Source organism: Balaenoptera borealis (genome assembly GCF_965194805.1).
Source record: "Balaenoptera borealis genome assembly, chromosome: 16".
Taxonomy (NCBI): Eukaryota; Metazoa; Chordata; class Mammalia; order Artiodactyla; family Balaenopteridae; genus Balaenoptera; species Balaenoptera borealis.
In genome coordinates, this window is record NC_138872.1 from 15668703 (window position 1) to 15692715 (window position 24013).

At 42.3% G+C, this 24013-nt stretch overlaps 1 protein-coding gene across 2 annotated transcripts in view; it reads left to right on the forward strand.

Moving 5' to 3' along the window:
* LOC309614065 (WAP four-disulfide core domain protein 5-like) overlaps positions 1-22992 on the forward strand; it is a 94078-nt gene extending 71086 nt beyond the window's left edge. Inside the window, exons 1-4 of one of the 2 annotated variants that reach the window (XM_082361846.1) lie at positions 14551-14837; positions 18311-18451; positions 18545-18685; positions 19060-22992. In XM_082361846.1, coding sequence (XP_082217972.1) covers positions 14753-14837; positions 18311-18451; positions 18545-18684 — 366 coding nt within the window. In that variant the 5' untranslated portion in view covers positions 14551-14752 and the 3' untranslated portion in view covers position 18685; positions 19060-22992. Of the gene's footprint in view, positions 1-14550; positions 14838-18310; positions 18452-18544; positions 18686-19059 lie in introns of those variants that run through there. The other variant, XM_082361845.1, reaches the window with a different exon arrangement.
* The last annotated feature ends 1021 nt before the right edge of the window (positions 22993-24013 follow it).

Here is a 24013-nt window from a genome sequence, read left to right on the forward strand (position 1 = left end):
CTTATGTATTGAGGTGCTCCTATGTTGGGTGCATATATATTTATAATTGTTATATCTTCTTCTTGGATTGATCCCTTGATCATTATGTAGTGTCCTTCCTTGTCTCTTGTAACATTCTTTATTCTAAAGTCTATTTTATCTGATATGAGTATAGCTACTCCAGCTTTCTTTTGATTTCCATTTGCATGGAATATCTTTTTCCATCCCCTCACTTTCAGTCTGTATGTGTCCCTAGGTCTAAAGTGGGTCTCTTGTAGACAGCATATATACGGGTCTTGTTTTTGTATCCATTCAGCAAGCCTGTGTCTTTTGGTTGAAGCATTTAATCCATTCACGTTTAAGGTAATTATCGATATGTATGTTCCTATGACCATTTTCTCAATTGTTTTGGGTTTGTTTTTGTAGGTCCTTTTCTTCTCTTGTGTTTCCCACTTAGAGAAGTTCCTTTAGCATTTGTTGTAGAGCTGGTTTGGTGGTGCTGAATTCTCTTAGCTTTTGCTTGTCTGTACAGCTTTTGATTTCTCCATCAAATCTAAATGAGATCCTTGCCGCGTAGAGTAATCTTGGTTGTACGTTCTTCCCTTTCATCACTTTAAGTATATCATGCCACTCCCTTCTGGCTTGTAGAGTTTCTGCTGAGAAATCAGCTGTTAACCTTATGGGAGTTCCCTTGTATGTTATTTGTTGTTTTTCCCTTGCTGCTTTCAATAATTTTTCTTTGTCTTTAATTTTTGCCACTTTGATTACTATGTGTCTCGGCATGTTTCTCCTTGGGTTTATCCTGTAGGGGACTCTCTGCACTTCCTGGACGTGAGTGGCTATTTCCTTTCTCATGTTAAGGAAGTTTTCGACTATAATCTCTTCAAATATTTTCTCTGGTCCTTTCTCTCTCTTCTCCTTCTGGGACCCCTATAATGCGAATGTTGTTGCGTTTAATGTTGTCCCAGAGGTCTCTTAGGCTGTCTTCATTTCTTTTCATTCTTTTTTCTTTAGTCTGTTCCGCAGCAGTGAATTCCACCATTCTGTCTTCCAGGTCACTTATCCATTCTTCTGCCTCAGTTATTCTGCTATTGATTCCTTCTAGTGTAGTTTTCATTTCAGTTATTGTATTGTTCATCTCTGTTTGTTTGTTCTTTAATTCTTCTAGGTCTTTGTTAAACATTTCTTGCATCTTCTCAATCTTTGCCTCCATTCTTATTCCGAGGTCCTGGATCATCTTCACTATCATTATTCTGAATTCTTTTTCTGGAAGGTTGCCTATCTCCACTTCATTTAGTTGTTTTTCTGGGGTTTTTTTTCTTGTTCCTTCGGCTGGTATATAGCCCTCTGCCTTTTCATCTTGTCTATCTTTCTGTAACTGTGGTTTTTGGTACACAGGCTGCAGGACTGTACTTTTTCTTGCTTCTGCTGTCTGCCCTCTGGTGGTTGAGGCTATCTAAGAGGCTTGATGGGAGACTCTGGTGGTGGGTAGAGCTGACTGTTAGGATGACTCCCTCTTGCGAGAACACCAGAATCACAGCAAATGGCTGAAAAATCATCGACAGGAAGACACTGGAACTCACCAAAAAAAAGATACCCCACATCCAAAGACAAAGGAGAAACCCCAATGAGATGGCAGGAGGGGTGCAATCACAATAAAATCAAATCCCATAACTGCTGGGTGGGTGACTCACAAACTGGACAACACTTATACCACAGAAGTCCACCCGCTGGAATGAAGGTTCTGAGCCCCACGTCTGGCTTCCCAACCTGGGGGTCTGGCAACAGAAGGAGTAATTCCTAGAGAATCAGACTTTGAAGGCTAGCAGGATTTGATTTCAGGACTTCGACAGGACTGGGGGAAACAGAGACTCCACTCTTGGAGGGCACACACAAAGTAGTGTGCACATCGGGACCCAGAGGAAGGAGCAGTGACCCCATAGGAGACTGAACCAGACCTACCTGCTAGTGTTGGAGGGTCTCCTGCAGAGGCAGGGGGTGACTGTGTCTCACCATGATGACAAGGACACTGGCAGCAGAAGTTCTGGGAAGTATCCTTGGCATGAGCCCTCCCAGAGTCTGCAATTAGCCCCACCAAAGAGCCCAGGTAGGCTCCAGTGTTGGGTCGCCTCAGGCCAAACAACCAACAGGGAGGGAACCCAGCCCCACCCATCAGCAGACAAGCAGATTAAAGTTTTACTGAGCTCTGCCCACCAGAGCAACAGCCAGCTCTACCCACCACCAGTCCCTCCCATCAGGAAACTTGCACAAGCCTCTTAGATAGCCTCATCCACCAAAGGGCAGACAGCAGAAGCAAGAAGAACTACAATCCTGCAGCCTGTGGAACAAAAGCCAGATTCACAGAAAGATACACAAGATGAAAAGGCAGAGGGCTATGTACCAGCCGAAGGAACAAGATAAAACCCCAGAAAAACAATTAAATGAAGTGGAGATAGGCAACCTTCCAGAAAAAGAATTCAGAATAATGATAGTGAAGATGATCCAGGACCTCGGAAAAAGAATGGAGGCAAAGATTGAGAAGATGCAAGAAATGTTTAACAAAGACCTAGAAGAATTAAAGAACAAACAAACAGAGATGAACAATACAATAACTGAAATGAAAAATACACTAGAAGGAATCAATAGCAGAATAACTGAGGCAGAAGAACGGATAAGTGACCTGGAAGACAGAATGGTGGAATTCACGCTGTGGAACAGAATAAAGAAAAAAGAATGGAACGAAATGAAGAGAGCCTAAGAGACCTCTGAGACAACATTAAATGCAACAACATTCGCATTATAGGGGTCCCAGAAGGAGAAGAGAGAGAGAAAGGACCAGAGAAAATATTTGAAGAGATTATAGTCGAAAACTTCCTTAACATGGGAAAGGAAATAGCCACCCAAGTCCAGGAAGTGCAGAGAGTCCCACACAGGATAAACCCAAGGAGAAACATGCCAAGACATATAGTAATCAAACTGACAAAAATTAAAGGCAAAGAAAAATTATTGAAAGCAGCAAGGGAAAAACGACAAAAAACATACAAGGGAACACCCATAAGGTTAACAGCTGATTTCTCAGCAGAAACTCTACAAGCCAGAAGGGAGTGGCATGACATATTTAAAGTGATGAAAGGGAAGAAACTACAACCAAGATTACTCTACCTGGCAAGGATCTCATTCAGATTTGACAGAGAAATCAAAAGCTGTACAGACAAGCAAAAGCTAAGAGAATTCAGCACTACCAAACCAGCTCTACAACAAACGCTAAAGGAACGTCTCAAAGTGGGAAACACAAGGGAAGAAAAGGACCTACAAAAACAAACCCATAACAATTAAGAAAATGGTAATAGGAACATACATATCGATAATTACCTTAAACATGAATGGATTAAATGCTCCAACCAAAAGACACAGGCTCGCTGAATGGATACAAAAACAAGACCCATATATATGCTGTCTACAAGAGACCCACTTCAGACCTAGGGACACATACAGACTGAAAGTGAGGGGATGGAAAAAGATATTCCATGCAAATGGAAATCAAAAGAAAGCTGCAGTAACAATACTCATATCAGATAAAATAGACTTTAGAATAAAGAATGTTACAAGAGACAAGGAAGGACGCTACATAATGATCAAGGGATCAATCCAAGAAGAAGATATAACAATTATAAATATATATGCACCCAACATAGGAGCACCTCAATACATAAGGCAACTGCTAACAGCTATAAGAGAGGAAATCGACAGTAACACAATAATAGTGGGGGACTTCAACAGCTCACTTACACCAATGGACAGATCATCCAAACAGAAAATTAATAAGGAAACACAAGCTTTAAATGACACAATAGACCAGATAGATTTATTTGATATTTATAGGACATTCCATCCAAAAACAGCAGATTACTCTTTCTTCTTAAGTGTGCACGGAACATTCTCCAGGATAGATCACATCTTGGGTCACAAATCAAGCCTCAGTAAATTTAAGAAAATTGAAATAATATCAAGCATCTTTTCTGACCACAACACTATGAGATTAGAAATCAATTACGGGGGAAAAAATGTAACAAACACAAACACATGGAGGCTAAACAATACGTTACTAAATAACCAGGAGATCACTGAAGAAATCAAAGAGGAAATCAAAAAATACCTAGAGACAAATGACAATGAAAACACGATGATCCAAAACCTATGGATGCAGCAAAAGAAGTTTTAAGAGGGAAGTTTATAGCAATACAAGCCTACCTCAAGAAACAAAAAAAACTCAAATAAACAATCTAACCTTACACCTAAAGGAACTAGAGAAAGAAGAACAAACAAACCCCAAAGTTACCAGAAGGAAAGAAATCATAAAGATCAGAAAGAGCAGAAATAAATGAAATAGAAACAAAGAAAACAATAGCAAAGATCAATAAAACTAAAAGCTGGTTCTTTGAGAAGATAAACAAAACTGATAAACCATTAGCCAGACTCATCAAGAAAAAGAGGGAGAGGACTCAAATCAATAAAATCAGAAATGAAAAAGGAGAAGTTACAACAGACACTGCAGAAATACAAACCATCCTAAGAGACGACTACAAACAACTCTATGCCAATAAAATAGACAACCTGGAAGAAATGGACAGATTCTTAGAAAGGTATGACCTTCCAAGACTGAACCAGGAAGAAACAGAAAATGTGAACAGACCAATCACAAGTAATGAAATTGAAACTGTGATTTAAAATCTTCCAGCAAACAAAAGTCCAGGACCAGATGGCTTCACAGGTGAATTCTATCAAACATTTAGAGAAGAGCTAACACCCATCCTTCACAAACTCTTCCAAAAAATTGCAGAGGAAGGAACATTCCCAAACTCATTCTATGAGGCCACCATCACCCTGATACCAAAACCAGACAAAGACACTACAAAAAAAGAAAATTACAGACCAATATCACTCATGAATATAGATGCAAAAATCCTCAAGAAAATACCAGCAAACAGAATCCAGCAACACATTAAAAGGATCATACCCCATGATCAATTGGGATTTATCCCAGGGATGCAAGGATTCTTCAATATACGCAAATCAATCAATGTGATACACCATATTAACAAATTGAAGAAGAAAAACCATATGATCATCTCAATAGATGCAGAAAAAGCTTTTGACAAAATTCAACACCCATTTATGATAAAAACTCTCCAGAAAGTGTGCATAGAGGGAACCTACCTCAACATAATAAAGGCTATATATGACAAACCCACAGCAAACATCATTCTCAATGGTGAAAAACTGAAAGCATTTCCTCTAAGATCAGGAACAAGACAAGGATGTCCACTCCTACCACTATTATTGAACATAGTTTTGGAAGTCGTAGCCATGGCAATCAGAGAAGAAAAAGAAATAAAAGGCATACAAATTGGAAAAGAAGAAGTAACACTGTCACTGTTTGCAGATGACATGATACTATACATAGAGAATCCTAAAGATGCCACTAGAAAGCTATTAGAGCTAATCAATGAATTTGGTAAAGTTGCAGGATAAAAATTAATGCATAGAAATCTCTTGCATTCCTATACACTAATGATGAAAAATCTGAAAGAGAAATTAAGGAAACACTCCCATTTATCATTGCAACAAAAAGAATAAAATACCTAGGAATAATCCTACCTAGGGAGACAAAAGACCTGTATGCAGAAAATTATAAGACACTGATGAAAGAAATTAAAGATGATACAAATAGATGGAGAGATATACCATGTTCTTGGATTGGAAGAGTCAATATTGTGAAAATGACTATGCTACCCAAAGCAATCTACAGATTCAATGCAATCCCTATCAAATTACCAATGGCATTTTTTACAGAACTAGAACAAAAAAATCTTAACATTTGTATGGAGATGCAAAAGACCCTGAATAGCCAAAGCAGTCTTGAGGGAAAAAAACGGAGCGGGAGGAATCAGACTCCCTGACTTCAGACTATACTACAAAGCTACAGTAATCAAGACAATATGGTACTGGCACAAAAACAGAAATATAGATCAATGGAACAGGATAGAAAGCCCAGAGATAAACCCACGCACCTATGGTCAACTAATCTATGACAAAGGAGGCAAGGATATACAATGGAGAAAAGACAGTCTCTTCAATAAGTGGTGCTGGGAAAACTGGACAGCTACATGTAAAAGAATGAAATTAGAACATTCCCTAACACCATACACAAAAATAAACTCAAAATGGATTAGAGACCTAAATGTAAGACTGGACACTATAAAACTCTTAGAGGAAAACATAGGAAGAACACTCTTTGACATAAATCACAGCAAGATCTTTTTTGCTCCACCTCCTAGAGTAATGGAAATAAAAACAAAAATAAACAAATGGGACCTAATGAAACTTAAAAGCTTTTGCAAAGCAAGGGAAACTACAGACAAGACAAAAAGACAACCCTCAGAATGGGAGAAAATATTTGCAAATGAATCAACAGACAAAGGATTAATCTCCAAAATATATAAATAGCTCATGCAGCTCAATATTAAAAAAACAAAGAACCCATCCAAAAATGGGCAGAAGACCTAAATAGATATCTCCAAAGAAGACATACTGATGGGCAAGAAGCACATGAAAAGCTGCTCAACATCACTCATTATTAGAGAAATGCAAATCAAAACTACAATGAGGGGCTTCCCTGGTGGCGCAGTGGTTGAGAATCTGCCTGCCAGTGCGGGGGATGCGGGTTCGGGCCCTGGTCTGGGAGGATCCCATATGCCGCGGAGCAACTGGGCCCGTGAGCCACAATTGCTGAGCCTGCGTGTCTGGAGCCTGTGCTCCTCAACAAGAGAGGCCGCAATGGTGAGAGGCCCGCGCACTGCGATGAAGAGTGGCCCCCACTTGCCGCAGCTGGAGAGGGCCCTCGCACAGAAACGGGGACCCAACACAGCCATAAAAATAAATAAATAAATAAACCTAAAGTTTTAAAAAAAAAACTACAATGAGGTATCACCTCACACCAGTTAGAAGGGGCATCATCAGAAAATCTACAAACAACAAATGCTGGAGAGGGTGTGGAGAAAAGGGAACCCTCTCGCACTGTTGGTGGGAATGTAAATTGATACAGCCACTATGGAGAACAGTATGGAGGTTCCTTAAAAAACTAAAAATAGAATTACCATATGACTCAGCAATCCCACTACTGGGCATATACCCAGAGAAAACCATAATTCAAAAAGACACATGCACCCCAATGTTCACTGAAGCACTATTTACAATAGCCAGGTCATGGAAGCAACCTAAATGCCCATTGACAGACGAATGGATAAAGAAGTTGTGGTACATATATACAATGGAATATTACTCAGCCACAAAAAGGAACGAAATTGGGTCATGTGTAGAGACGTGGATGGATCTAGAGACTGTCATACAGAGTGAAGTAAGTCAGAAAGAGAAAAACAAATATCGTATACTAACGCATATATGTGGAACCTAGAAAAATGGTACAGATGAACTGGTTTGCAGGGCAGAAATTGAGACACCAATGTAGAGAACAAACATATGGACACCAAGGGGGGAAAGCGACGGGGTGGGTGGTGGTGGTAGTGGTGGTGGGATGAACTGGGAGATTGGGATTGACATGTATACACTAATATGTATAAAATGGATAACTAATAAGAACCTGCTCTAAAAAAAATAGAATAAAATTCAAAAATTCAAAAAAAAACAACCTCCGATATTTCTCTTGGTAATTAAGTAGGAGTAATTCGTATTATTAAATACTAGCATAAAGTAGATAGAAAATATGAGTAAAAAAAATTCCTATTGAGCATTATCAAAATACATAAAATACCTACAAATAAATGAATCTAGAAATGTACAGAAATTTTCTGAAAAAAACCTACAAAACTTTACTAAATGACATTTAAAAAGGTATGGATAAATTGACTTTGAAATTTTCCATGATGAGAAAAAAAAGATTCTAAAAAGATATGCTCTTCCCCAAACAGGAAGCCTCTACAAGGTCAAGATGTCCTTCTTGGCCAACATCATTTATACCTTAAATATAATCAAAATCAAAACCCAGTGGGTTTTCCAACCTCTAATGAAGTAATTGATTCAGGTGATGATCATCCATGGCTTCTAAAATCATTTGGTAAAAGTTTGACTGGGACTGGATATTTACAGGGGGCCAAGTCTTCACCTCACAGTTTATCTGCAGTTTGTAAGTAGGAAAGCATCACTTTACAAAGAGAGTATGAGGGGATATCACCTAAAAAGCATTAATCTATCTTCACTGAACTAAAAGTCTTCCTCCTGAGATGCTGCAATACAAACACACAGCATGGCTGTGACGTGTTCTTGTCAAAATACCGAACTTGAACCTCAACAAACCTCATCTACAGGAAATACGAAGGATAGAGAAGTAAGTTGAAAGATATCACAGGGAAGTAACATGGGATACTCTAAAGAACAATTCCTCTGTTTCGTTCAACAAATAAATAACATGAAGTAGGAAGAGGAGGACGGGAAGGAAGAGGAGAAGTACGCGTTGAAGAAATGTTCTAGATTAAAAGAAACTTAAGAGACATACAACCAACTCGATGTGTGTGACTTGTTTGGATTCCATTCGAACAAACCAAGTGTACCAAGTTCTTTTTGAGATGGTGAGAAAAATAGACTATTAGATGATGTTAAGAAAATACTGTTAATTGCATTAGGTATGACAACGGTATTGTGATTACGTGAGAACATGTCTTTATTTTTTTGAGATGCAAATTGAAGTATTGAAGGATAAAAATGAGAGATGCAGTGAATTTACTTTAAAATACTTCAGCCAAAAAAGGGGCGGGCTATACAAGAAGGAAGTGTTGTCAAATGTTAACTGCTGAGACTTATAAGTTTCAGAGATGTAATGTACAGGATGATGACTTTAGCTGTCAATACTGTATTGTACACTTGACAGTTGCTAAGAGAGTAGAGCTTTTTTTGTTGTTGTTCTTGCTGGATTATGCTCACTCTTTTCCCTCTCAGTTCTACTGAGATCATTGACACACAGCATTCTCTGTAAGTTTAAGGTGTACAGTGTAATGATTTGACTTACATATATCATGAAATGATTGCCACAGTAAGTTTAGTTAACATTCATCATCCCAGATACAAAAGAAAAAAACAATGTTCTCACCATAACAACAACTACCACAGAATGGTAATTGTGTGAGTTAAAGAATGTGTTCACTGTTGGTGGGAATGTAAATTAGTGCAGCCACTATGGAAAACAGTATGGCGGTTCCTCAAAAACCTAAAAATAGAGTTGCCATATGATCCAGCAATCCCAGTCCTGGGCATATATCTGGACAAAATTCTAATTCAAAAAGATACATGCACCCCTATGTTCACAGCAGCACTATTCACAATAGCCAAGATATGGAAACAACCTAAATGTCTATTGACAGATGAATGGATAAAGAAGATGTGATATATATATATAATGGAATATTACTCAGCCATAAAAAGGAGTGAAATAATGCCATTTGCAGCAACATAGATGGGCCTAGAGATTATCATACTAAGTGAAGCAAGTCAGAAAGAGAAAGACAAATACCATATGCTATCACTTATATGTGGAATCCAAAATGACACAAATGAACCTATCTACAAAACAGAAACAGACTCGCAGACATAGAGAACAGACTTGTGGTTGCTGGGGGGCAAAGCAGTGGAGGGATGGACTGGGAGTTTGGGATTAGCAGATGCAAAATATTCTATATAGAATGGATAAACAACAAGGTCCTACTATATAGCACAGGGAACTATATTCAATATCCTGTGATAAACCATAATGGAAAAGAATATGAAAAAGAATGTAGATATATGTATAACTGAATCACTTTTCTGTACAGCAGAAACTAACACAACATTGTAAATCAACTGTTATATCAATAAAATAAATTTTTTAAAAAAGAATGTATTAACTAACATTATTATGGTGATATGTAATATATATGTGTACCAAATCATCACATTGTGCACCTTAAACTTACACAATGTTATATGTCAATTAATATAGCAACAAAGCTGGGAGAAATGTTGATTGTTGAATCTGGCTGATAGGTATACCGGGCCTCAGAAAAGTATTTACTGTTTTTTTGTGTGTGTGTGTTTGAAAATTTTTATGATAAAATGTTTAACAAAAAACAATGAAATTATTTTTGAAATTTAAAAAAATGATTGTTAGGTCCACATGAAAGAATGAAATACTTGTGACATGGACAATTGAAAATGTAGATTAATGAAGGGTAATGGACACCACCAGTCACTAAAATGTATTGTGAAGCTACAATTACCAAAGCAATGATGGCACAAGAATAAACAGTCAATGAAGAAGAACAGAAACCCCAAACACAGCCCCTGTTACATATAAAACTTGAGTTTTTATAAAGTTCTGATTTCCAATCAATGGCAAAAGTTTGAATTATTCACTAAATGACACTAGGACAATTGCTTAATAACTTAGAACAAAAGGTATTTCCCTATCTCATATCCCTATGCCAAAATAGATTTCAGATGCATTAAAGAATTAACATGTTTTTCAAAATCCACAAAAGAAATGTAAGTTAATATAGTAAACATGCATCTGACATCAGAGTTGAAAAGACTCTTTGCAGCATAAAAACAAAGGGAGAAAACACAAATGAAAAGACTGATCTGACTATCCCCAAATTTAAAACTTTGGTACAAAGCAAAAAACAAGAAAACAAATATTTGCAGGATAAGATTAAAACAAGCATTTAGCAAACTCATCTCATTCAATCCTCAGGACCATCCTATAAAATAAATATTATTATCTCTATTTTATAGAGAGTAAACTGAGGTTTAAAAAAGTTAAGAAACATGTCCAAAGTCACACGGCTAGAACCTGGTGGCACTAGGATTCAAAAGTAGGTCTGACCTAGAGAGGTGGGATAGGGAGGATGGGAGGGAGATGCAAGAGGGGGGAGATATGGGGATATATGTATATGTATAGTTGATTCGCTTTGTTATAAAGCAGAAACTAACACACTATTGTAAAGCAATTATACTCCAATAAAGATGTTAAAATTTTTTAAATAAATTAAAATATAAATAAATAAATTGGGAAAAATAAAGTAGGTCTGCCTGAGAAGCAGATTCGCAGATACAGAGAGCAAATTAGTGGTTACCAGTGGCGGGGTGGGGGGGCAACTTGAGGGGGAGGTACAAACTACTGGGTGTAAGATAGGCTACAGGGATGTATTGTACAACATGGGGAATATAGCCAATATTTTGTAATAACTGTAAATAGACTATAACCTTTAAAAACAGTATAACAATTTTAAAGACTTATTAAAAATAAATTAATTTAAAAAGTAGGTCTGCCTGACCCCAGTTTACATCCACTAACCACTTTACCATACTGCCTCTTGTGTATGACAAGCTAGTAGTATCCTGAATATATAAACAGTTCTTAGAACTCAATAATAAAAATAAAAGTACCCCCAATAAAAATGGGCAAAGTACAAAATCAGGTAATTCACACAAGAAGAAATACAGTCAGTCAGTGTGAACATATAAAGAAATGCTCTTCATCACCAACATTCAGAGAAAGGTGAATTAAAATGAGACACCATTTTCCATTGGCAGAGATTTTCTTTACTTCTTTTTAAATAGCATGTTATTTGGTGAGTATATCTGTTAAGGATATTTGGTTGTGAGCAATAGCAACTGAATTTTAGACAGTTCTCTTTAGAGCATTGCCTTCTCTGTTCAGGATTTGAGTGGAGGGGTGGGCAGGTTAGAGGTCATGGAACTGGGTCAAATGCCCTCACCTGTGATACAGAAATTACCTGGTGACTGGCAGGCAACCAGAATTATAGGAGTTGGGGAGCAATGACTCCACCAGGGATGCTGGGCAAACAAAAACAAGAGACGTCTACTGCAAAGCAGGTGCAGGCTCTCCTACACTCATTTCCTTCCTTTCTGAAATGGAATTTGATTGGATACTCAAAGCCTGAAATAGATCATGCCCTTTGACCTTGCATTTTGTTTTTGTTTTTGTTTGTTTTTTGGTTGGTTGTTTTATTTATTTATTTATTTACCTAATATTTTTTTTAAATTTTATTGCCAGCTTTATAAACTTTTTCACACTATATTGATATATATATATTTTTAAACATCTTTATTGGAGTATAATTGCTTTACAATGGTGTGTTAGTTTCTGCTTTATAACAAACTGAATCAGTTATACATATACATATGTCCCCATATCTCTTCCCTCTTGCATTTCCCTCCCTCCCACCCTCCCTATCCCACCCCTCTAGGCGGTCACAAAGCACCGAGCTGATCTCCTTGTGCTATGTGGCTGCTTCCCACTAGCTATGTATTTTACGTTTGGTAGTGTATATATTTCCACGCCACTCTCTCACTTTGTCCCAGCTTACCCTTCCCCTTCTCCATATCCTCAAGTCCTTTCTCTAGTAGGTCTGCATCTTTATTCCTGTCTTGCCCCTAGGTTCTTCATGACCACTTTTTTTTTTTAATTCCATATATATGTGTTAGCATATGGTATTTGCTTTTCTCTTTCTGACTTACTTCACTCTGTAGGACAGTCTCTAGGTCCATCCACCTCACTACAAATAACTGTTTCATTCCTTTTTATGGCTGAGTAATAGTCCATTGTATATATGTGCCACATCTTCTTTATCCATTCATCTGTTGATGGACACTTAGGTTGATTCCATGTCCTGGCTATTGTAAATAAAGCTGCAATGAACATTTTGGTACATGACTCTTTTTGAATTATGGTTTTCTCAGGGTATATGCCCAGTAGTGGTATTGCTGGGTCGTATGGTAGTTCTCTTTTTAGTTTTTTAAGGAACCTCCATACTGTTCTCCATAGTGGCTGTATCAATTTACATTCCCACTGGTTGTTTTATATTGAGGTATAATTAACATATAACATTATATTACTTTTAGGTGTACCACATGATCATTTGCTACTTGTATAGATTGTGAAATTGATCACCACAATAAAACTTGTTAACATCTGTTACCATATATAGTTACAAAATTTTTTCTCGTGAAGAGAACTTTCAAAATCTACTCTCTTAGCAACTTTCAAATATCTAATACAGTATTATTAACTATAGTCACCATGCTGTACATTACATTCCCAGGACTTATATATTTTATAACTGGAAGTTCGTACTTGTACATTTCTACTTTGACAAATTTACCCTAAGAAAATAAAGATGTGACTCAAAATGTATGTATAGAGATTGTTTCACAGCTTTATGTATGAAAGTTAAAAAATGGAAACTTATGTGTTTCACAATAAGGAAATAATTATATATGTTTTGGCATATCAATCTTACAAAATACCATATAATCATTAGAAATGATGATATTGGAGGACACTTCATGACACCGGAAAATGTCTACAAAATCATCTTAATTGGAAAAGCATTTCTCCAATATACATGTGTAGTTTGTAATCAGGAAGAAAAATTAGCCTCATAAAATTCTCCTTCTAAATAAAGCTGCCAAGGGGATGCTAGAATTCCAAAAGTCACATCAGATCATAGACTACAGGGCTCCTCTTTTCCTGAGAGCTTAGAAGATAGCATGAGGGATTCAAGTTAAACCCAAGAAAGAACTTCCTGACTGTGGGAGCTGTCCTGGACTGGAACATGCCCTTCCATTCTCAGGGTCACATGAGGTATCGCCTCACTTCCAAGGACCTGGATGGGGATCATGGAGAGGTGATGACAGATGTCCCAGCCTAGTTAGAAATTAACTTTGTGTCCTTGAGCCAGCCCCCTCCCATTGACAACCTACAGTTTCCTTATCTTTCAAATGGGAGGGTGGGGAGGATGGTCTTGATCTCCTCCAGTCCTGGTAAGTTACTAAGGTTCAGTGGGGTTTCTGCTTGGGGGCCCTTAGGACACTGAGCCCCAGTTGTCTCTCTTCCACCAAACGCAGGAGCGAGATGATGTGAAATCTACGGTGGGGGCCTTGGCTGAGACGATTTTTTGCTCAGGATCCCTTAGGGCCAGAGAAGGGGTCCCAGAGGCCACCTCCATCTGCTGTGACCAGCGACCGCAGCCAAACCTAAACCCTTGCCCCATCCACCCCCGACAGCTCAGCCAGCCCCAGGCGGAGGGCAGTTCTACCAGATGCCGCTGAAGGTGACCTTACCAAAGGTGGGGAGGTCTCACTCTCCCCTCCACGGGAGCCCAAGAGGGGAGGCCAGGGCTGGCCTCAATCACTGTGCCAGCCTGGGCCAGCCTTCTCCAGCAGAGAGCGCTGACCCTAACTCGAATGCTTCCTAGGCACCCAGAACTCGCAAACCCCTCCTGGCCATTCAGAGCTGACTTTTATCCTCTGCCTAAGCCATTGCTGGGGCTTCAAAGTCTTAGAGAACCAGGAAAGGGAGCATCTGACTCAACAACCCTCACTCTTTATACAGATGAGAAAAACTGAGGTTCAAAGAGGAACAAGATTTCTCCAAATCACAGCCCAAGTCGGTGATACAGGCAGGACTGGATCCTAGCCCCAGACACCCAGGGTCTGTCCCCACCCATCATCAGTTCTTGCACAAGCACCCTTGCACAGAGGCTCTTGAGCAGGGGGTGAGGCCAGGATGAGGCAGACACATGCCACTCCATCCACCCCCTCTCCTTCCTCCCCTGACTCAGTTGCTCTAGCCTCCCTGAGGCTGCACGTGTTAATTTAGGGGCCTCTGGGTTCCACCTCATTAGGTGTTGGCAACAGAAACATGAGGGCCCACAGCCTCCTTCTCCTGGTGGCCCTCCTGGCTTTGGGGAGCCAGCTGCCTGTTACCTTGGGCAGGAGGAAGGGAGGTGAGTATGGGTAGGTTTCTCTGCCCCAGGCATAGAGGTGGTTTCTACCTCGTAGGGGAGAATAAGAGTTTGGGGGAAAGCAAGCAATGCAGTGTGTGTGTGTGTGTGTGAGTGTGCCTGTTTCTTAGTGCTTCCAGCAGCTTGCCTTTTGTCTGTATATCTTTGTGCCTGTAAGCCTGCCTGCGTGTGTTGCTGTAAATGTCTTCCTGCCAGTTTCCCCATGCTTGTCTGTGCCTGTCTACACATCTGAGTGTAAGATTGTGTTTACACACGTGCGCCTGTCTCTATGTACACGTGTATCTTTGTGCCTGCTTGTCTGCGTGGTTTGCATCTGCACATGTATCCTTAGGAACGACCGCATACATGTGTGCCTGAGCCTGTGTGCCTGTCCACGTGAGAACACGCGTCTCCCTGTGCCTCTGGGGAGGGGAGGAGATGGACCAGCGGTCCCTGCTCTTTGGTTGTCTCCATGGAGGTGTCTGGATCTGTGGGTTCGCATGGCAGGGAGATGACTTTTCTGTCACCTTCTGTGGCCAGCTAGGCCTGGTCTGGCCCCCTGTCCATCTTGTTTCTGTCGTTCTCCAGCCTTCTCTGTCCCCCAGCCCAATCTGTGAAAGGGCCTCCAGAGTTGACTAGGGGGAGTGGTTTCTGGGATCTGGGATCTGTCTGGAGGAAGCTTTACCCCTACCTGTCTTCTCCTCCGCCTCCTCCAAAAGGCTGGGTCTGACCTGTCAACAGGTGCAGGAGGCTGGGGCTGCTGGGGTAGCTACACAGGTGCCTCCCGGCTCGGGCGATGCCTCCACCTCCAGCCCTTCTGGGGCTGTAACACTCTGACCTACATACACCTGGGCAGCCCTGGCCCTGCTTTGGGGGAAAAAGGCAGTCACGGGGGCAGGTTCCCTCCTCAGCAGGGCCCTGGGGAGCAGTTCTCTGCATCCTCTCTGCCCCTCGAGCCTTCCTCAGAGCTGCGAGCTGGTTTGGGAAGGACAGTGCTCAGAGAACCCCAGGCTGACGAGGGAAGGATGCTGGCGAGTTCCAAGGCCAGGGCCGTGCTGGTTGTGATTCATGCACCATCACCACATTCCTCTCATTGCCATGTTGTGAGGTCGGGACTATCTTTATCCCCATTTTGGAGATAAGGAAACTGAGGCTCAGCGGGAAACCCCTTGCGCAAGGCCAAGGACAGGACTCTGAGTTAGTGTCACAGGTGGCATTTGGATGCAGGTCTTTGGAATCAGGCAAACTCACCCTCCCAACTTACTCCTTGGAAAATGAGGTCGCATGACTCTCTCATAGGAGTAAACAACGTCTTGAGGAATAAGGTCCTGGCATCCAGTAAGTGCAGCCTAAGTGGGCAATTCAGGAGAGCTTCTGGGGGCACTGGGAGAGGACACCCTGAAACCCAGCCCAGCTGCATAGAGATGAGAGCTGGCGCCTGCAGAACCTGAGCCCACGTCGGACCTGTGTCACGGCTCAGTGGGACACGCTGGTTTCCCCCTAATTCACACGCCCCTTTCTCCCCTGATTCTCTCCCATGAGACATCGGCCCGGGACTCAGTAGGATTTCAGACAATGGAGAGAGACACAGTGTTGTCTGTGAAAGCCCAAACACCTCTGTTTAAAAGACGCCTCCCCCCGTCCCCCTTACTCCCACCCCTCAAACATCTGGGCATCTCTGACATAAAGAGCCTGCACAGTCCCTGGTAAATAGTAAGTGACTGACCAATGTTTTCAATGGTTATGTGAACAGATCTGTGTCTGTGTAGCTCTGGGTGTGTGGTTGTGTGTATATGACTGTGTATGCACTTATATGTCTCCCTGTTCACAACAACACATATGCTATATACTTATGCATATATGACTGTGTATGTCTCAGTGTATGTATAATTATGTGTGTATATATTTATGTGTGTAGGCATGTGTTTATAACTTATTTGACTATGTGTATATGTCCCAGTTCATACATCCCAGTTCATTACACATGTATGTAACTATTAACTATCTTGTGACTGTCTGGATATATATATATATATATATATATATATATATATATGAATATATACATATGTATGTGTATAGGTCAAACCATATGAAATTGCTATTTTTGTAGATCAACGAAGTTGAATATCAGCTATTTCATACGGTTAAGCCCATAGCTAATTGTGTGTATACATCTAAGTGTGTTTGCATATTTGACTGTGTATATGTATCTATTCCTATGCGCACAGATATCTATGTAACTGTGTCTGGCTGTGAGTCCTTCATTCTCTGAGTCTTCATATCCATGAGACATCCCAGTACTACATCGTTGTTGGTGTGTGTATGACTGTGTCTCTATGTATACGCCTGGGAGTGGGGAGCCTGGATCTGGAGGGAAGGTTAGGAAAGGCACATGAAGACTTGAATGTGATGGGCAAAAAACAGGCCCTGCAAAGAGAAGCAGCTTGGAGTTGATCAGGAGCCAGCAAGTTAAAGAGTGTAGACAATGAGACCAGAGAGATGGGCAGGGTCCAGACCAGGCACAGCCTTGTTGGCCCAGGTGGAGATTTTGAACTTCTTTTTTTTTCTGTCTTTTATGTCATCTGAGTCTCAAACCAGCCCTGGGAGGAAGGAGTCCAGCTTCCGATTTCACAGACAGAAAACTGAGGCTTGGAATACAAAAATTAAAAAAAAAACTTGCCAGCCATTTACAACATGGATGGACTTTGAAGGCATTATGCTAAGTGAAATAAGTTAGACAGAGAAAGACAAATACTGTATGATCTCATCAAAAAAACAAAACAAGGGACTTCCCTGGCGGTCCAGCGGTTAAGACTCCACGCTTCCGCTGCAGGGGGCGCGGGTTCCAACCCTGATCGGGGAGCTAAGATGCCGCATGCCACGCAGTGCAGTCAAAAAGTAAAAAAGAATAATAATTTTAAAAAAACCAAAGCAAAACAAAACAAATCAAGCTCATAGATACAGAAAACAGTTGATGGTTGCCAGAGGTAGGGCGTGGCGGTAGGAGTGAAATGGGTGAAGGGGGTCAAAAGGTACACACTTCCAGATGTAAAACAAAATAAGTCACGAAAATATAATGTACAGCATGGTGAATATAGTTAATAATGCTATAGTGCGTATTTGAAAGTTGCTAGGAGAGTTGATCTTAAAAGCTCTCATCACGAGAAAAAAAATTGTAACTTTATATGGTGACCAACGTTAATGAGACATTGCGGTGATCATTTCACAATATATACAAATGTTAAATCATCACGTTGTGTACCTGAAACTAATTTAATGTTACATGTCAATTAGACCTCAATTAAAAAATTAAATAAAAAATTCGATACAAGCAAGTCCATTCAAAAAAAACATTGCCAAAGGACAGGCAAGAAGTAAGTAGTGGAGAATTTAGATTGTGTGATCTCCAGGACAGTGCTTATACCTATTTCTGAACTGCCTCCAGCTGCAAAATTTGGGGGGTTCTCTTACAGAGAAATCTGGGGGCTGCCCACCAGACGACGGGCCCTGCATCCTATCGGTGCCTGATCAGTGTGTGGATGACAGCCATTGTCCCTCGAGGATGAAGTGCTGCCACAAAGCATGCTTCCGCCAGTGTGTCCGTAAGGTTTTCGGTAAGAGTCCCTCTCTACTTTGCTGACCGCCAGCCAAGCCCCAAGCCCCAGGGCCAGGGTACAGGCGGGAATCACCCGGCTCCTGTGTTGCAGTTAAGATGGGCAGCTGCCCCGAGGACCGACTGCGCTGCCTCAGCCCCGTGCAGCACCTGTGCTCCAAAGACTGGGACTGCCCAGGCCACAAACGGTGCTGCCTCAGTGCCTGCGGCCGGGACTGCAGAAACCCTCTCTGAGGTATGGCTGTGTGTGCCCGGGGCGAGTTCTTTCCCTCTCTGAGCCCCAGCCCTAAGAGATCCCTCCAGTTCAACAAGCTTAGCAGGAACCTACCCAGAAGCCTGGACCTCCTGTGGACGGAATTGGGGAAGTGAATGGGGTGGGAGGGGTCCTGTTAGGATGACAGAGGAACCAGGGACCCTTGTTCTCTTACTGAAATTGCTGCATCACCTGGACCACAACCCTAAACGCTCTGAGCTTCAGTTTGCCTTTGTGAAGGAGGGTGGGGAGTCCGGCCTTAGTGTCTGGGCTGATGGGGTCTGGATGGGGGATCAAGTCCAGAACCCAGAGCTTTATTATGGGAGGGGGTTAACCCTTTCCTTCTCTCTCCTCAGGCTAATTCTGATTTAGGATCCATAGCTCTGAACCTCAGGATGGGATTCCCTGCAGGAAGATATGATGATGGGGGGCCTGGGACCCAGCCACCAGATAACACTCTCAGCCAGCGGCAATTCCAACCTTCTGATAAACACTGTTCTAGAAGAATTTTCCAAACAGCAATCTATTCACATACCCTTTTCACAATGTTCGCCATACCTGCAAAATAGCATGACGATATTTTGTGTATTGCCTGTACTCCTATTGCCTGTACTTCTGTATAAAAATAAATTTATTTCAAGAGAAACACTGGATATCACTACTCTATATGGGATAAGCAGGATCACCTGTCACAAATAGAATGTACTTGTAAAAGCAGATGGAAAAGGGACTTCACTGGTGGTGCAGTGGTTAAGACTCTGAGCTCCCAATGCAGTGGGCCTGGGCTCGATCCCTGGTCAAGGAACTAGATCCCACATGCATGCCGCAACTAAGAGTTTGCATGCCACAAATAAGGAGCCCAGCTGCCACAACTAAGACCCGGTGCAACCAAATGAATAAATAAAATATTTTTTAAATGTGTAACTTGGCAATTTAGAAAAAAGCAGATGCAATGAAAACAGCAAATTCCATTAAAGTAAATCATGTCAGATTAAAAGATATTAAATAATAGTATTAAATTCTGGCTAGATACTGCCACCTGCCAGGATGTGAGCCTGAAGCCTCCTCTCTGTCTCTGTTGTAATAAAGGAAGATTAATGAGGGTTAAAGAGATGTTAAAGACACAGGCTTCTTATCTGAGAGTTCTTTCCTGGTGTAATTGGAAGGATTGAAAAGAACTTTCTCAATCCAAGAGTCAGTGTTGTATGATGTTGCATCCAGGCACACCCTAAGATCATTTCGAATCGCTCCATATTTGGGGAAATGTTGCCTGAACAGTTGGGATGTCACTATTTATGGGTGGGTCTGTCTCCATCACTGGACGATACCTCATTGGCCTCTGTTTCTTGGGGGCCTGGTCATGGTCAGGACTTAATGAGTGGGGCTGTCCATGAGGGAATGACAGCCACCCCAAGGGACATTCCTGGACCCAGGGAGCTGGATTTCTGACTCTCCCTCTTCCCCAGGACTCACTTTGGGGTGGGAAAGGAGGCAGGCAGATTCCTCCCTGCTTTATCTGCTGGGTCTCCATTTGTGTCCTGATAGAATCTGGGGATGAAGTTGGGGATCCTGGGTCTTCTCCCCTTGTTCCTTTGCCCTTGCGGTGTCATCACAGGTGAGTCACTGCTCTGGCTTTCTGTTGGCCCTGTTGGAAGATGCAAGGATTCTACTTCTTCACTGCCACAGTCCTTCTCACAGGATTCAAATGGCTGAACTGATGACTCAAAAGCAGCAAATGCTAATTATATGGATACAAGGTGAGGCCTGGGAGGGGAGAAGATGGAGAACATTCAGGGAGTCACTGACTGCCTGTGAGCTTGGGTATTTCCCTTCCTCTTTCTGGGCCTCAGTTTGCCCATCTATAAACTCATGTGGTTAACTCAGAGAATACGGTACATTGTATTCTTTGCCCATAGTCTCCCCTTCCCTCCCCAACCTGACCCTGGCTTTTGTGGAGGAAAGTATACATCCCCTGCCTAGTGATTTGGGGCTTGGCCCTGGAACTTGCTTTGGCTAATGGGACGTGGGTGCAGGTGACAGTGTGCCAGTTTCAAGGCAAGGCACCAGGCTTCTTGGAGCTTCCACCCTCTGCCATGAGAAGAACTTGCCTAGAAGCCACTGGTCTCAGATGAAAGACACCTGGTGGGGAGGGGCAGGCCTGAATTTGAGGTGTCCCAGCCAATCTTCAAACTTGTGAGAGGGAAATAAGTGTTTGTGATAGGACGTCAGTGAGATTTGGGGGTTGTTCCTTACAGATTTATCACACTAAGAGCTTGTCTAATTCAGATAATGATTATTATTCTTTAGTGAACGCTCACTGTATGCTTCACACTTTATTTTATTTTTTAAATTAATTAATTTATTTATTTTTGGCTGTGCTGGGTCTTCGTTTCTGTGCGAGGGCTTTCTCTAGTTGTGGCAAGTGGGGGCCACTCTTCATCGCGGTGCGCGGGCCTCTCATTATCGCGGCCTCTCTTGTTGCGGAGCACAGGCTCCAGACGCGCAGGCTCAGTAATTGTGGCTCACGGGCCCAGTTGCTCCGCGGCATGTGGGATCTTCCCAGACCAGGGCTCGAACCCGTGTCCCCTGCATTGGCAGGCAGATTCTCAACCACTGCGCCACCAGGGAAGCCCTGCTTCACACTTTAAAAGATCATTTCATCCACCCAATAAGCCCGAGACAGGTGGGTATCGTTATTCCCATTTGACAATGAAGGAGCGGAGCATTGAGCTAAGAGGTGAAACAGCCAGAACTAAACCATATCATGTTCATCCTCAGATACTGATAAAATCAGCCACAGTTAAAATCACAGTGCACTTACCCTGTACCAGGTGTCATTTTCATTACTTTACCTGTAAAATCTCATTAAGTGCTCACAGCTTTACTATGTAGGCTTTATCATTTTTGCCCACGTCATGTATGAGGAAACTGAGGCACAAAGAGCTTAATCTGGCCAAGGTTGTACAGCTTATAACTAGTAGAGCCGGGATTCAACCCCGAGGAGTCTGATGCCAAAGCTTACAACCTTATTGACCACAATAATTACATTCTGTAATTATTGAAAAGAAGGAATTTGAAAATTCCTTCTAGCTCTAAAGACTCAGTTTCCACATCTGAAAACTGCGGATCACAAGACCCAAGACCCAAGAAGCATGAGTGACCAGCCTTAATTCTAGGTACTTAGAGCCTGAGTCTGAGGGTGTGCAGTTCATTGCCCTGGGTTCCTTTCCTGAAAGGCATCAGGAGGAAGAGATTCCCACATGAGCCAGTTAGGATTTGGCTGCCAAGGGCCCCATGTCCTGAGGCTTTGAGTTCTGAGCTAGTTGCCTGGAACAGCTGCAGGCGGCAGATCACAGCTCACGGCTTCCCTGGCTACAGGTGGCAGCAACTACACAGGCCATTCTAGAGTCACCTGCTTAGCTTCCTGGCTAACTTACTACTGTTCCATAAGGTCTGTGCTTTGGTCTCTGCAGTGTCAGTTCTGTCCTCAGCTACCAAATTCCAGCCCATCCAGCTCCATCTCCACTGCTTGTCTCCACTGCCCTTCTGGAAAATGCGGTGGGAGGCTGGACACCTGTGTCCAGGAGCCTGGGCCTTCAAACTCCAATCTCGCTTTCCTCCCTCCCTCATCCACGAAATGTTTGCTCACCACTTAGTGCAGACTCTAGGCTGTGCCTTCACAGAGCTCCCACACTGGAGACTGAGACAGAGCCCTAGCTACAGAGTTTATGTTATGCATCAGACTGGAGGAATCCAGGGGACCACGGGAGGCCAGGAGGGACCTAACTCAGCCTGGAGACCAGCGAAGACTTCCTGAAGGAGGGGGAGCCAAGCCAAGACCTTGAGTTTTAGTAGGAATTCACCAAGTATGACACCAATAGCAATGTCCCCAGTTAGATATATTTGCCCACCCCCAGGTTACCGGGGTGCTGGTGGCATTCTCTATTTTGACCTGGGTGGCTGTCACACAGATGCATAGATATGTAAAAAAAAAATCATTCAGCTGTAACTTAAGATTCATGCACTTTACTATAAGAACATTGTACTTCAATTTATTAAAGTAAATTAAAATTTTAAAAACTTGTTTCCTCCCTAGGAGGTCTCTGTTTCCTCACTGGTAAAATGAGGGAATCAGACAAGAGCATCTTCCTGCTCTAACCTCTTTTTTTTAAAATTTTTATTTAGTTTTGGCTGTGTTGGATCTTTGTTGCTGCGCGCGGGCTTTCTCTAGTTGCGGAGAGCGTGGGCTACTCTTCGTTGCGGTGCGTGGGCTTCTCATTGCGGTGGCTTCTCTTTTTTTTTTTTTTTTTTTAAACATCTTTATTGAAGTATAATTGCCTTACAATGGTGTGTTAGCTTCTGCTTTATAACAAAGTGAATCAGTTATACATATACAATATGTTCCCATTTCTCTTCCCTCTTGCATCTCCCTCCCTCCCACCCTCCCCATCCCACCCCTCTAGGTGGTCACAAAGCCGGTGGCTTCTCTTGTTGCAGAGCACGGGCTGTAGGCATAATCTCTTATTTTGAGGGAAGAACTGAAGTGGCACAGCCCAGAGATGCACCGTCCAATATGGTAGTCACTAGTCACAAGTGGCTACTGTGCACGTGAAATGTGATTAACCCAAATTGGGATTTACCGTCGGTGAATGTAGTAGGCAGAATTCTAAGATGATTCCCAGTGACCCTTACCCCTGTATACTCTCCTCCTCTTTGAGAGCAGGTAAAAGGGAGACTGTCCTGGGTGGGCCTGGCCTAAGCAGGGGAGTCCTTTAAAAGCAGAGCATTTTCTCTGGCTGCTCACACAGCCCTCCGGTTTGCCTAGGAGAATTTAAACCTCCACGTTGGGACTGCCTGTGGGCCCACGTGGCCAGGAACAGCAGGCAGCCTTTAGGAGCTGAGAGTGATCTGCAGCAGACAGCAAGCAGGGAAAGAGGGAGGTCAGTTCTACAACCACAGGGAAACGAATTCTGCCAACAATCTGTGAGCTGGAAGAGAAGCCCACACCCCAGATGAGAACCACCACCCTGGCTGACAACTTACCTTCAACCTAGTAAGACCCTGAGTAGAGAATCTAGCCATGCCATACCCAGACTTTTGACCCACAGAAACTATGAGATGATAAATTTTGTATTGCCTTAAATTGCTAAGTTTGTGGTAATCTGTTACACAGCAATAAAAAACTAATACCCTGGGGTTTCCCTGGTAGTGCAGTGGTTAAGAATCCACCTGCCAATGCAGGGGACACGGGTTCAAGCTCTGGTCCGGGAGGGTCCCACATGCCGTGGAGCGGCTGGGCCCGTGTGCTGC